The sequence below is a fragment of the Rhinocladiella mackenziei genome, assembly GCF_000835555.1.
Source record: "Rhinocladiella mackenziei CBS 650.93 unplaced genomic scaffold supercont1.4, whole genome shotgun sequence".
Classification (NCBI taxonomy): domain Eukaryota; kingdom Fungi; phylum Ascomycota; class Eurotiomycetes; order Chaetothyriales; family Herpotrichiellaceae; genus Rhinocladiella; species Rhinocladiella mackenziei.
Genome location: NW_013550601.1, coordinates 879,210 through 890,632, shown reverse-complemented (window position 1 = coordinate 890,632; position 11,423 = coordinate 879,210). Strand labels below are relative to the sequence as shown.

The 11,423-nt window shown below is 49.4% G+C and overlaps 5 protein-coding genes across 5 annotated transcripts in view; 3 read left to right on the top strand and 2 right to left on the bottom strand.

Annotated features, from left to right (window-relative positions):
* Z518_05447 (uncharacterized protein) overlaps positions 1-315 on the top strand; it is a gene marked incomplete at both ends in the record, with an annotated part of 517 nt that extends 202 nt beyond the window's left edge. The window contains one exon of the mRNA XM_013416259.1: positions 43-315. Within this exon, the coding sequence (XP_013271713.1) occupies positions 43-315 (273 nt within the window). The remainder of the gene's footprint in view (positions 1-42) is intronic.
* A 647-nt stretch (positions 316-962) lies between these two features.
* On the top strand, positions 963-4,982 carry Z518_05446 (uncharacterized protein; the record flags this gene model as incomplete). Its single annotated transcript, XM_013416258.1, has 1 exon — positions 963-4,982. The coding sequence occupies one exon, from the start codon at positions 963-965 to the stop codon at positions 4,980-4,982; it is 4,020 nt and encodes a 1,339-aa protein (XP_013271712.1).
* A 1,028-nt stretch (positions 4,983-6,010) lies between these two features.
* Positions 6,011-6,820, bottom strand: Z518_05445 (uncharacterized protein; the record flags this gene model as incomplete). The annotated part of the gene is made up of 1 exon (XM_013416257.1): positions 6,011-6,820. The coding sequence occupies one exon, from the start codon at positions 6,818-6,820 to the stop codon at positions 6,011-6,013; it is 810 nt and encodes a 269-aa protein (XP_013271711.1).
* Positions 6,821-7,375: 555 nt separating this feature from the next.
* Positions 7,376-7,684, top strand: Z518_05444 (uncharacterized protein; the record flags this gene model as incomplete). Its single annotated transcript, XM_013416256.1, has 1 exon — positions 7,376-7,684. One exon carries the CDS (start codon positions 7,376-7,378, stop codon positions 7,682-7,684), a length of 309 nt encoding a protein of 102 aa, XP_013271710.1.
* A 784-nt stretch (positions 7,685-8,468) lies between these two features.
* On the bottom strand, positions 8,469-11,097 carry Z518_05443 (ornithine carbamoyltransferase; the record flags this gene model as incomplete). Its single annotated transcript, XM_013416255.1, has 2 exons — positions 8,469-9,545; positions 10,102-11,097. The coding sequence occupies 2 exons, from the start codon at positions 11,095-11,097 to the stop codon at positions 8,469-8,471; spliced, it is 2,073 nt and encodes a 690-aa protein (XP_013271709.1).
* Positions 11,098-11,423: the final 326 nt, after the last annotated feature.

Sequence of the window (11,423 nt, the reverse complement as noted above, 5' to 3'; positions counted from 1 at the left end):
CCCCCCCCCCCTTTTCCCTTCCCTTGACTGCGCATGCACTAGACTCATACCAATGATAGGGGACGTGAAGGTGACGAAGGTCAAGACTATGGCTACAACTTCACCAACCACCGTCGTCGATCCAACAGTAGCACTCAAGCTCTGGGCGACTTCAAGACCAAATTCGAAACTGTCGAGGCTGATCCTGTCTTTGAGGAAGAGTTGCATGGGCCAACCGACGATGATCTCGAAAAGGCTTCTACCTTGTCCAAGGAAGAAAGCACTGATACCAGCACTCTGGGAGGAAGTCTCGATGAAGATGACAAAAAGATGTAATACTACCGAAACATCCCTTTTGAATGGCTTGATCCGTCTCTTATATGGCGCTCAGGATGGTGCTCTCAATGTACACTGTGACTCAAACAGGTCATGCCCCAATCAAAGGGGATGCGGATCCTGGACGAAATAATTCGAACGAACTTGTATTAGCATAGCAGGAATCAATTCGATCACTGGAATCTTGACACACTGTCCTTACCCTCGCACTTCGTTCCCGTGGAACGATTCCCAGTCTCACTCGGCTCTTTATAATCGTCACTGAAATTAGCAATTGCCCGTGTAGACATTTACTCATCCTGTCCGTCTGATTGCAAAGGTTTGTCATTTGTTGACCGGGACGACTGAAAGTGTTTCATTCAATGGAACTTTGTCATCTCTCCAATGCGGCTATGAACGAACTCCGCTTCACTTCCGTCATCACTTATCTTCACTCAGCGTCCAATAGAAGGGTGGTGTTGGCTCGTTTCGGCGGTCTCTGAGAAATCGCCCCGTGGCCGCAGTCTTGGCAGACGCGAAGGTGCAGCGCAGCCCAAAGGTCGTACTGACAAAATTCGCATCCATGATCCATCCCCAGCAAAACCATTTTCAGGCATCATTCATAACATCTTCCTTAGCGCTTTGGGCTTCGGTGTAAAGCGCTCAAGATGTTTTCTCCGGATCCGTCGCGTCCACAATCATTACGTCCGAAGAGAACTCGACAGGCAACAGGCCCTGAAGATTCGATCAAACTGCCCCAAGCAAAGCGAAAACGATCGGCTCTCCGGCGAGACACATTCGAACCTTTGGCGGAAGCAAGCATAAACGAAGTCGCAGGGCGCGAATCCAACGAGGAAAAGAGCAATAGTCACGCTTTACCAGCCGCGCCAACGAGGAAATTGACCCTGAGAGGAGCGAAAAAAACTGAAAAACGTTCCGACAGAGCAACAGGATCAACCAATGCGGCCTTGACATTATCCAATAATGATTTCTACACCGCCGTTCAACTACCTTCTCTTCCCGATCAGATCAGACAACGTCCAACCGTCCCCTATTCCTGTGTCGTATCTCCTGAATATGGCTACGCGCTGGCTTTGACCCACACCGATGCATTAATATGGCCTTACAATTCGAGCACATCGACGCCTCCGTCGCGAGATGTCGTTACCTTCAAGCTACCATTTCCTCCTGCCTCAACTGACGATCCCCTACCTCTCGCGGCGTTTACGGCGAAGTCGGCATCCGGTGAACCCGGGCTCGTGGCAGTCTCTTCCCAATGGGGGAAGATCGTTTATTGGGAGACCATTTCCAGTGTGTCGTCGTTCATACCCGGGCAAACATCGAGCGTGCAAGGCTCAATACCAGGAATGATGAGCGGTGAAATAGTGGAAGAATTGGTCAGTGCGGAACCATCTGGCTTCATTGTCTCGTTACGGCATGGGCGAGTGGCTCATTTGACAATACGGGATCAAATGGGAAGACCTGGGATTGGGGTCCAATTCCTGCGAAAGCACGCGAGTGGGACTGGCGGAATATTTGGCAGCATCCGCAATGTCTTTGGAGCCGATCGAAGAAAAGGTATACCCATTGTCAAGGCGGGCGGTTCCCGCAAAGGGCAACGAGATGTTATCATTGCCACTGAAGATGCCGAATTGGAATTTTGGAACACTAATTTGAGTGTCGGCAACTCACTCGAAACTTCCTTCAGCTTCAAAGAAGGGCTGGTTGAAGCACTTAAGCCAATATGGCTGACCGAAGGCCTTGATTTCAAGATCCTTGACCTGGAACTTTCCGTGGGACCAAGTGTACCGCTGAGTCGACGAGGAAATGTTGGTGTTCCCATGACGGCTCTTGTCTCGGTGACAACAGGGCAACAGACCAACTACGGCATTGTTGAAATGGTGGTGGATCAAGAGGCGAAAGTTAAAGTGGTCCATCCCATCACATGCTATTACTCGTCAACTGCGGAGCAACATTCCTGGAGGCCCCGTTTGTGCGTTGCAAGGTCACAACCCGTGGCATTCATCCTTTTTGAGACTGCCATCGTCTTATTCTCTCTCGCAAAGATAAGAGAGTCCCCATCCTCTCAATTATTGATGGAAAGACAAGCGCTTCCAGAACCTTTCCAAGACTGTATTCGATTTCAAAGTGGAGCCATCTATAAGGTTCTCGGATATGCGCTGGAAACGTCGGACAGAAAGCCCTCCATCGTGTTTGGCGTGCAAGGGTTTGGCATGGTGAAATTGACTTCTCATCTTCGCGATCTCGAAGAATTGGAAGCAGGCGACCTTGAGGATCGAATCAGTGCCAAAAGCAAAATCGAACAAGCAGTATTCTTTGGCAGTGTCAAACAAAATCCTCTCGATCTCAAAACTATCAGCCAATCATTCCCTTCCGATGAAATTGAACAAGCCGCAATCGATATCAGTTCCGAAATCCTCACGTCGTCATCCAAACATCTTCCAAAGAGCGCGCCCTCGATTGATATGCAAATGCGACTTCGAGCCAAAGCTCTCGATGACCTAGCGCAACACTTGATGGACCATTATCCCTCTGCAATTTCTCGCCTGACCCGTTTTAAGCTCTTGTTGAATGCCGAGAAACTGGCGGCGGCTCAAGCAATTTGGAAGGTCCAAGAAGAAATTCAACGAAAATATCCTCTAGGTGACCGTGAAATGTCCTATCTTGATTTCACACTACGAGCCTTGCATGAATCCCGTCAGAAATACCCTGATCCAGAAAGAGGCGAGAAGGACCGAGTACGACATTGGCTGGTCAACAGTGTTGATCATGTTGACCACTTAATGTCGGAGCTGGTCAGTTGTATACCGGAGCTGGAACCAATGGATGTCACAGATCCGAAGGTCGTTGCCGATTACTTCAGAGAAGCTGTTGATTTGTGGATTGCATCGTATACCGCGGCTTTCAAATTTCGCGAAGACAATGCTCCTATCTATGGGCTCGGCGACGAAGTCTTCCAAGATGGCGTTCTCATGTCCGGATTTCCAGTCGATCTGCCCCATCCATGGACATCGAGCCCCGAACCGTTCCGCTTTGGCCAGCGTCTCATCTATGATATTTGCAAGTTTTTGCATGAATGGTGGGACTTCAGCTTGGGGAGAAACAAGAAGAAAAAGATGCCGACGGATCTTGATGGAAAGCCCTATGACGCACCTAGCAGAACTGCTCTTAAAGAGCTCGCTGCGCGTCTGCCAATCGACGTCGAACTATTCTCCCGAATGGCGACTGAGGAATTTATTCAAGCCGACTGCCACCTCAAAGTAGTCGAAAAGGACCCTGAAGTCTACCGGGACGAAATTAGAAATATCAAGAAAGAAAAGCATGACAGACTCAGTCAAGCATTGGAAGTCATTTCAACATTCAACATGCCGGGAGCGATTCAACTAGCTGAGAAACTGCGAGACTGTGGAATGCTTGTCACTCTGCATTACGCCTATTATGAGCAACTGACAGCGGAGGCGGCGGCCGATCCTTCACTGGAGGAGATTAATAGTCGAAAACTGAATGAGATGCAAAATCATGCCGAGACATATTTTGACGAGTTTGGTAATCCTTGGGCCTACGCTTACTTCAGTCAAATGATTGCGGATGATGAATGTGGAAGTCTATTGCTTAAAGGCCAGGAAGATGAAAAGAAGGAAAAATTCCTCTCGTGGTTCTTCAAAAAGGCCCAAAAACGGGGTCAAAACGTTGGCAAACTCAGCTGGATCCACGACGTCGTTGCCACTGGTAATTATTCTCGAGCCGGGAAAACTCTGCAAAATGTCGCCGATGAAGAACTGGATGACATGTGGAACAAGAAAACGGAACTAGCACTCGCGAAATTAGCGACTTTGGCGGCAAGTGAGGGGTTCAACAATAGTCGACCTGACACGAAGCGGTATGATAATGGCCTGGCCATGATTGACATCCAGGAACGAATTCACATCCACGTCCTTACGTCGATTGGTCCGACACTGGATGATAAGGCAGCGAATGATCTTGCCATCGAAAATTTCTCCTCGCGCGTGGTGGCCAAGTCTCCTGCATTGAGAAGACAACTGAGGCAGATCCTGAAATCTCTATTGCGCCATACACCCCTTTCTGCAGAGGAGTTAGTTGACCTTTTGACTCTGATGGATCCTGTTGAGTGGGCTGGACTTCCAGAAGATGATCCAGAAGTCAGTGGGCAGGACTTTGCACTTGCCCTGAAGGTGGTGGATATTTCTGGACTGCCAGCTACTCAACAAGATGATCTTCGGGGTCTGATCTGGAGAAGAGCGATGATTCGAGATGATTGGATACTCCTGAACGAGACTGGTGGCAAGGATGATCAACGGGTGGAGAGCGAAATGCAACAGACCAGTTTGTTCCAAGTGATACAGCAAGTCTTCATGCTGGATGAAATTGAGGGCACGCGTGTTGATTTACTCTCCCCCAAGGATATCCTGGGGCGTGATGCATTTCCTACCAGTCTACAAGGGCGATTTGCAGAGAATGAAGTGGATGGAATCCGCAAGGATCTTGAAAAGGAGCAGATCAAACTCAAGACATTTGTCGAAAAAGGAAGAATGGAAGATCATTATGGAGGGTTGGTCACCTCCGCAGAAAGAATTGTTAGGGGGATCGTTGACGAGCAAGGAGAAGAGATGGCCGCGAAGGCGATGGAAGCGAGAAATGGCCTTTAATCGTACGACCTATTACTAATGGTGTTAGTGGGCGACTATATCGAGTCAAGGATCAAGGCAGAATATTGGACAACGGGCCATCATCGGAGCCGCGGCTGCCTCAGTCTAACCTTTCCTCCAGTCTGACTTCAATATTTTCCTTGGTCTGATATCATGGTCTCTTCCCATCTCCCGTAGCCATCCTTCCTTACCTACGCTTCGCAATGGCGGCGCAGAAAGATCTGACCGTCAGGTAGTCGTGGATGGTAGACATTCACGGGAGACGACTGGCACAAGGCCCTACTAATCCCCATTTGCTAATCTGGAAACACGTAAGTAGCTGCACAACTATATTGCCGCCAAAGCTAATCAACCCAAAGGATATGGAAAATGTCGATAACCCATCCGAGCCTAAGGAGAAATATGGTAATCTTAGCACGTTTCGAGTTGAGATTCGCCGGGAAAAGGTGATCGATTCAGAGCGAATTGGAGCTTACACCACGAAGGAAACCGAAGCCTATACCAGAAAAAGACCTTGAAAGGTCAACCGCTAAACGTGGCAACCCGGTTGGTCTGGATAATTCTGTCCTCAGGAAATCATTAGCTTGTACCGAGTTCTTGCAGTCGCGCCCCTTGAACAGAAGACGGACGCAACCCCCTTGGCAACAAATATCGAACCCGACGCACGTGTGCTATGCATCTTGCGGACCTCACAACAGGAGCGCTCCAATCCCTACTGATTATCGAAAGATCCCCACAACTGTGCCCCCCCGGAAGATCCGACCAATTGAAGACCTGGCTCGCCTGAACTGCTTAGGTGGATTCGCAAATTTGTGTGAACGAACCTGGCCGTGCCCCCAGAGCAGCGCAAAATCAAACATGAGCGAAAGATACACACAAACGAGAGCGCAGTGGAGGCTTTGCAAGTGTCAGACCACTGAAGACGAGCAAAGGAATGAACGGAGAGACAGTCGATCATCTGGACTCGGACGACGAGGACATTGAAGAGACAAAGTCAAAGGCAGAGATCGAAGTTGTCAAGATACCTCCTATTGAGTTTGCAATGCAGTATCTGTCATAGAGTTGATCCATGCTGCTAATCTTCTGCCGGCCTTTCTAATCATGTCATTGATTATAGGTATCGCCCCATCGTAATAATCCCCTCCAAGATCTCGACCACCGACGTGCTCCGCTAATACATATGAGCACACATACGCATTTGCTTCGCTGGCCCAGGAAAGTCCACACTCAGCTGCATCAGTCATACATTCATCAAGTGGCCGATCATCATACAAGGCCCGTGCCCATTCCCACGCGGCCAGAAATTCATCATCCCTTCCGGCATACCTGTTGGGGATGAGAGTATCCCAGACACTATGTAAATTGGTGTGTCTTCCATCAAACATGACCAGTATATCGTTTCCCCCCCTCTCCTCCGCCTCGGTGTGCAAAGGTTGGTGTACATCTCCAAAGAAATGTATCATGAATCTCAAACTTTGGCCGCGGTAGAACCTCGGTAGAGAAGGATCTGCCACTCGACCGGTATGGTTTGCAATGGCACTGACGACACAACCTTCCTCAAGGCAATCTCTGGTCATGTTGATTCCACACTGTCGCGGCGGGTCGTCCTGTGCGTCGATGTAATGCCAGCTGGCAGAGTAGGCGAATTGTGGCATGTGTCGCACTTTATCGGGGAACAGAGCTGCCTCCGAGATATCCTGGCCGTGGAGCAGGAAGTTGGTGAACCGGGTCGAGGAGGGGGTAAAGTACATGCTGGCAAGGTAGGCGACGGTGCGATGACCCAGGCTGCCCCAGCCAGCAACGAGGGGCAGTAGCGCGAGCAGAATCAAGGGTCGCATCGTGGATAGAGGATAGAGGATGCAGGAGGCTGCGAGACAGTCGGGGGAGGGTGTCTGGTTTATTTACTTCTACATGGTCGGCATTGTGGTCAAGTGACGGAAGGCCGGCAGATGACGCCAATAAGGCTGCGACCCAAGCTACGAATGGCGTCACGCGTCGGTCCGCAGGACGCGTAAAGTACTGTAGGTTTTCGCTCGTGTTCTTTGCCTTTAGAACTCCTCTCTTTCGCCTCCAAAACACTCAACCTCGATCTTGGACTTCGAGTTCTCTCGATGTTTTGTTCACTTTCACACCCAGCCCGCAGCTCAATGGAAAATTGATTCTCATGTACACGCCAATGCAAAGTGCAATTCCGGGGTTTCTCTTCTCATTCGTGCTTGTTCTTGTCAGATCTCTACTGACAGTCCCTCACATCTTGTCATGCCACTGTCTTGATACTCCACGTCCTTCGTCCCTCAAGCCTCGCGGCTTCCTCTATTTTTGTGCCATTTCACTGATGGTGAGCGTGATCCTATCCCTCTCACACTGGAGAATCTGTATCTGCCTCACCCAAGATGGCTTGTCATCAAGAAAGTGTCAAGGATACGATCTCAAGCGGAGGCCGGGTTTTGGAGGAATATCTACCCATCCCTGGGAAAGACAACCCTAACTGGAGCCCCAATTCGCTTGATACCTCCGATACAGCGGTCAAATACATCGAAACAGTATCCAACGCCAATTTCCATAACAATCTTGCAATCAGACCGGGGCATTGCCTCAACAAAGTAAACACGATTAGCTTCACTATGTACGTCGATGGTCACCGCATGGGAGGACGTGTTTACAACGAAGCAGATTACAAAGGCGAGAAGGGGAACTTTTAGTCAACGCTGGAAGGAGAGGAAGTAGTGGAAATTGGAGTGATCATGGTCCGAAACCTTCGGTGAAACGATATCTCATTTGGCCTATTCCTTTCCTATCATAATCTGAGGCTTGCTGATATCTCTAGTCGACGGAAATGGCAAGGGCAAGGGCAAGGACGAGGATAAATACCAAAACCCTAGAGCGATCGTAGTGGAAGTTTGTTGTGGGATTGGTCTGGCCGGACAATCTCACCCGTCATCTTTCAGTGAATTTTGGGAAGGCGAAAATATCGATCCGCAGCCTTACGCAACCTTCATCTTCGAACATCGAAGAAAGAATATGTGGAACTTCAAAATACGTGACTCAATACTACTGGTTACCCCATAGAAGCTTTGCAGAGTATCGGAATCCTTTCACGATCCCATTCTCCTGTTTCGTTGGAAGAAAGAGATCTAGAATCTTTCGCTGGAGAAGAGATGCTTGAGCTTCTTCGCCGACAACACGTATGTTCTTTAATACCGCCGAAAATATGTGAACCATGCTCATACTTAATGATAGGCTGAACTCGATGCCGTGAAGCAGAAGATCAACAAGCAGAGAGAACCCTATGACAGCTTGCTGTGATCAAAAGAGAAGCAGGTGACGATGATGAAGAGTTCACTGTCATTGCTGCACCAAAGAAGACTCGCCGTGAGGAAAATACTGTCGAATTGTCAGGCTGAGGAAAGACAATGGGAAAGAATATGAAGCGGCTATTCAAGGGGTCAAGGGTTTGCATTATGGCCTTCTCGGCCTGGTATTACGCTATGACCGCACAGTCTTCACTATCATACGACCAAACCAAGCCACATCATCCCAGACACCATTTGGTTTTTCGGGAGGTGTCTCCACTGACGGATTGTCAGATATCAAACTAGCAGTATCGGCCTCCTTAACAGCCGGAGCACCGGGTAAAGGCATTTGTGTTTGAGCATTTCCAGCCTCCAAATCCGCAGAGAGAGATTCAGGAAAATCTTCCAATCGAAGGAAAACATCCACAAGTCCATCCATCCATCTTCCCAGTCGATATTTTGAAATTTCCTTGCGTACATCTTCTTCATCTTCACTATCAAATTGTCCTTCAAAGTCCAGAATGCCATATGGGTCCTCGTCGAACTCATCGGCCAAGTCGTTCTCGACCCGTGCAGCAATCTCTGCTTGTGTCTGAGCATCTGCCCAATCTGGGGCAGCTTCATCTACGACGGGTGTGAACGGCACCGGAGTCATCGCCAGTGATCTCCTACTCCTCCGCTGACTGCTTCTGCGACTGACACTCGGCGTGGCCCTCCCTGATCGTAGCGCCGGTCTTTCATCTACAGGCGTATGCAACGACGTCGACGAGTCTCGTTTGGAAATCCATGACTGTCCTTTACTTTCCCGTGACCCTTCCGTCAACGCCAGCCCAGTCTGGATCAACCACGATGAATCCGATCTATGCACGTGTATCATATTTGTGTTTGCCGCCTTCTTGTGTCCGAATCCTTCGCTGGTCAATGCGCCTGAGGGGGTATGGGTGAGGTGGCCATGGGCGTCCGAAGTGGCTGCTGCAATCGATACATTCGAGCGCGTCTTCTTCTTCAATCTTGTCCGCGAACTCGCTCGCGAATGCGCTGCTGAGTGGCTAGTGGCCAAAATTCCACCTGGAGACGGCAGGCTGGCAATTTGGGAGATAGACGCCGACGGGTGTAGTTCCGACGTCGCTGGGTCAAAGTAGGCGGCGTAATCGGCGGGATCAATTGGATATTTTGGTGTTAAAGGTGCGAGGGATAGGTGGTGAAGATTCGGGTGTGAACGTCGGTGTGGGCCAGGAGCAAATGAGGAGGAACGAGATAGTGAAGGAGACTGTGTTGCACAGGAAGTCAGATAGGAGAGAACATAAAGCCAAATGGTCTATGTGAAGAGAGAAGGGATGGGATGGGATGGGAAGAACAAATGGGAGACGTCGACGTACTTCCATGGATTTGTTCAATGCTCCACTCAATTCAGGCTGGAGGAGCCGGCGTCAGCGATGGTGAGTGTGGTAGGAAAGAGGAATGAAAGAGGAGAAGAGAGCAAGACGTCAGCGATTTAGAATCTAGAAGCTGGAACTGGAGATGAAGACAAATGTCTGAAGAACGTCAAGTTCGAGGTGGGTTGCGGGGATGGCCCCAACCCCCATGTTCTGACGGACCAAGCTAAGTCTCTGACCTTGTCAGTAATTGGTCTTCCATCTGCAGTGTATTGATTTGGTACTTAGCATTTTATGTTTGAACTTTTGGAGGGCACAGAATCCCAAACGCCTCTATACGACAACCCCAGTCTTTTTCGATAAATATTCATGCCCTTTATCATCACCTATCATCAATGCTTTCTTTTTCTAGGAGCCTTCATCAGCCTTCTTGATTTCTCCCCTATTGACCACAAACGCCTCTAACGTCGCAACCGCCGACCACAACCTATTCTCTGCCTCAGGGAACACCAGAGATCTCTTGCCATAAAACACCTCATCGCTCACTTCCTCAGGATGCCGAGGTAGACAATGCATGAACTTCCAATCTTGAGCAGCTCCTCCCCTCCGTGCCATGTCCTCCGTCACTTGATATCCTGCAAATGCTTTGAGGCGTTTGACTTTCTCGTCCTCCTGACCCATTGATACCCAGGTATCTGTGACGATGACGTTGGCTTCTTTGACGGCCTCTTCGGGGACGTTGGTCTCGAATAGTTTCCCCGGTCCAGCGGCGTCAATTTCCTGTTTGATCTTCGGGGGAATTTCGTAGCCCCGGGGTGTTGCTACTGCCATGTCAATCCCCAGCTTTCGCGCACCAATGCACATGTCGAATAAGACGTTGTTTGCATCTCCGACCCAGGCGATCTTCAAGCCCTGGAGTTGTTCCGCTGACGTGGAGTAAGCTTGTGTCAAGGTTGCCAAATCCGCGATGATTTGCATCGGATGATATGTATCGCATAACGCATTGATGACTGGCACTGAAGAATCTTTTGCCAGGTTTGCAATGTCCGCATGCGGGCCCACTCTCGCCACCATTCCGGACACCATGCTTGAAATCACAACCGAACTGTCATATAGTGATTCATTCACGCCTAATTGAATGTCGTCTCTTCCCAGGAACATCGGATGTCCTCCCATGGCAACAACGGCACCTTCAGACGATACTCTTGTACGGGTCGAGCGTTTGGAGAATAGCAGAGCAATGGTCTTATTTGAGAGAGCATTGCGAAGAGGCCATGTGGCAGGAAATTTGGAGTGTTTGTAGGCAGTAGCATTGTTCACCAGCGTCCTCAGTTCCAGGGGAGTGAGATTGGAAATGGAGAGAAGGTGACGAGGAGAGGAAGATGTGGTCGATAGAGAACGAATATGCCGGAAAGGGCGCCAGAGTGGGCGGAGTGTAGACGCCATTTTGAAATACAGTGATATCGACTATCCTGATCACTCATAAGGACAGGAAAGCATCGCCAGCGATGTCAAGGGGGGTAGAAGTCAAGAGAGTGGAAAAATTTGGTTCTGCAAAGTACCCCAGGTTTTTTTTCTCGAGTCACGTTGATGAAAGAAACTGCACATTGCCTTTGCAGCTCCCAAATTTTAGCGCTGACGGTTAAGCTTTTCCACTGGAATCTGGCCGTGGCCATATTTCAGAAGGCGGGTTGGTGTGGGGTCCACATTCAGCCTCGTCTGTATTGACAATTACGCTGAGTTTTCTATTTCGTTTTTTTTTTTTTTTTTTT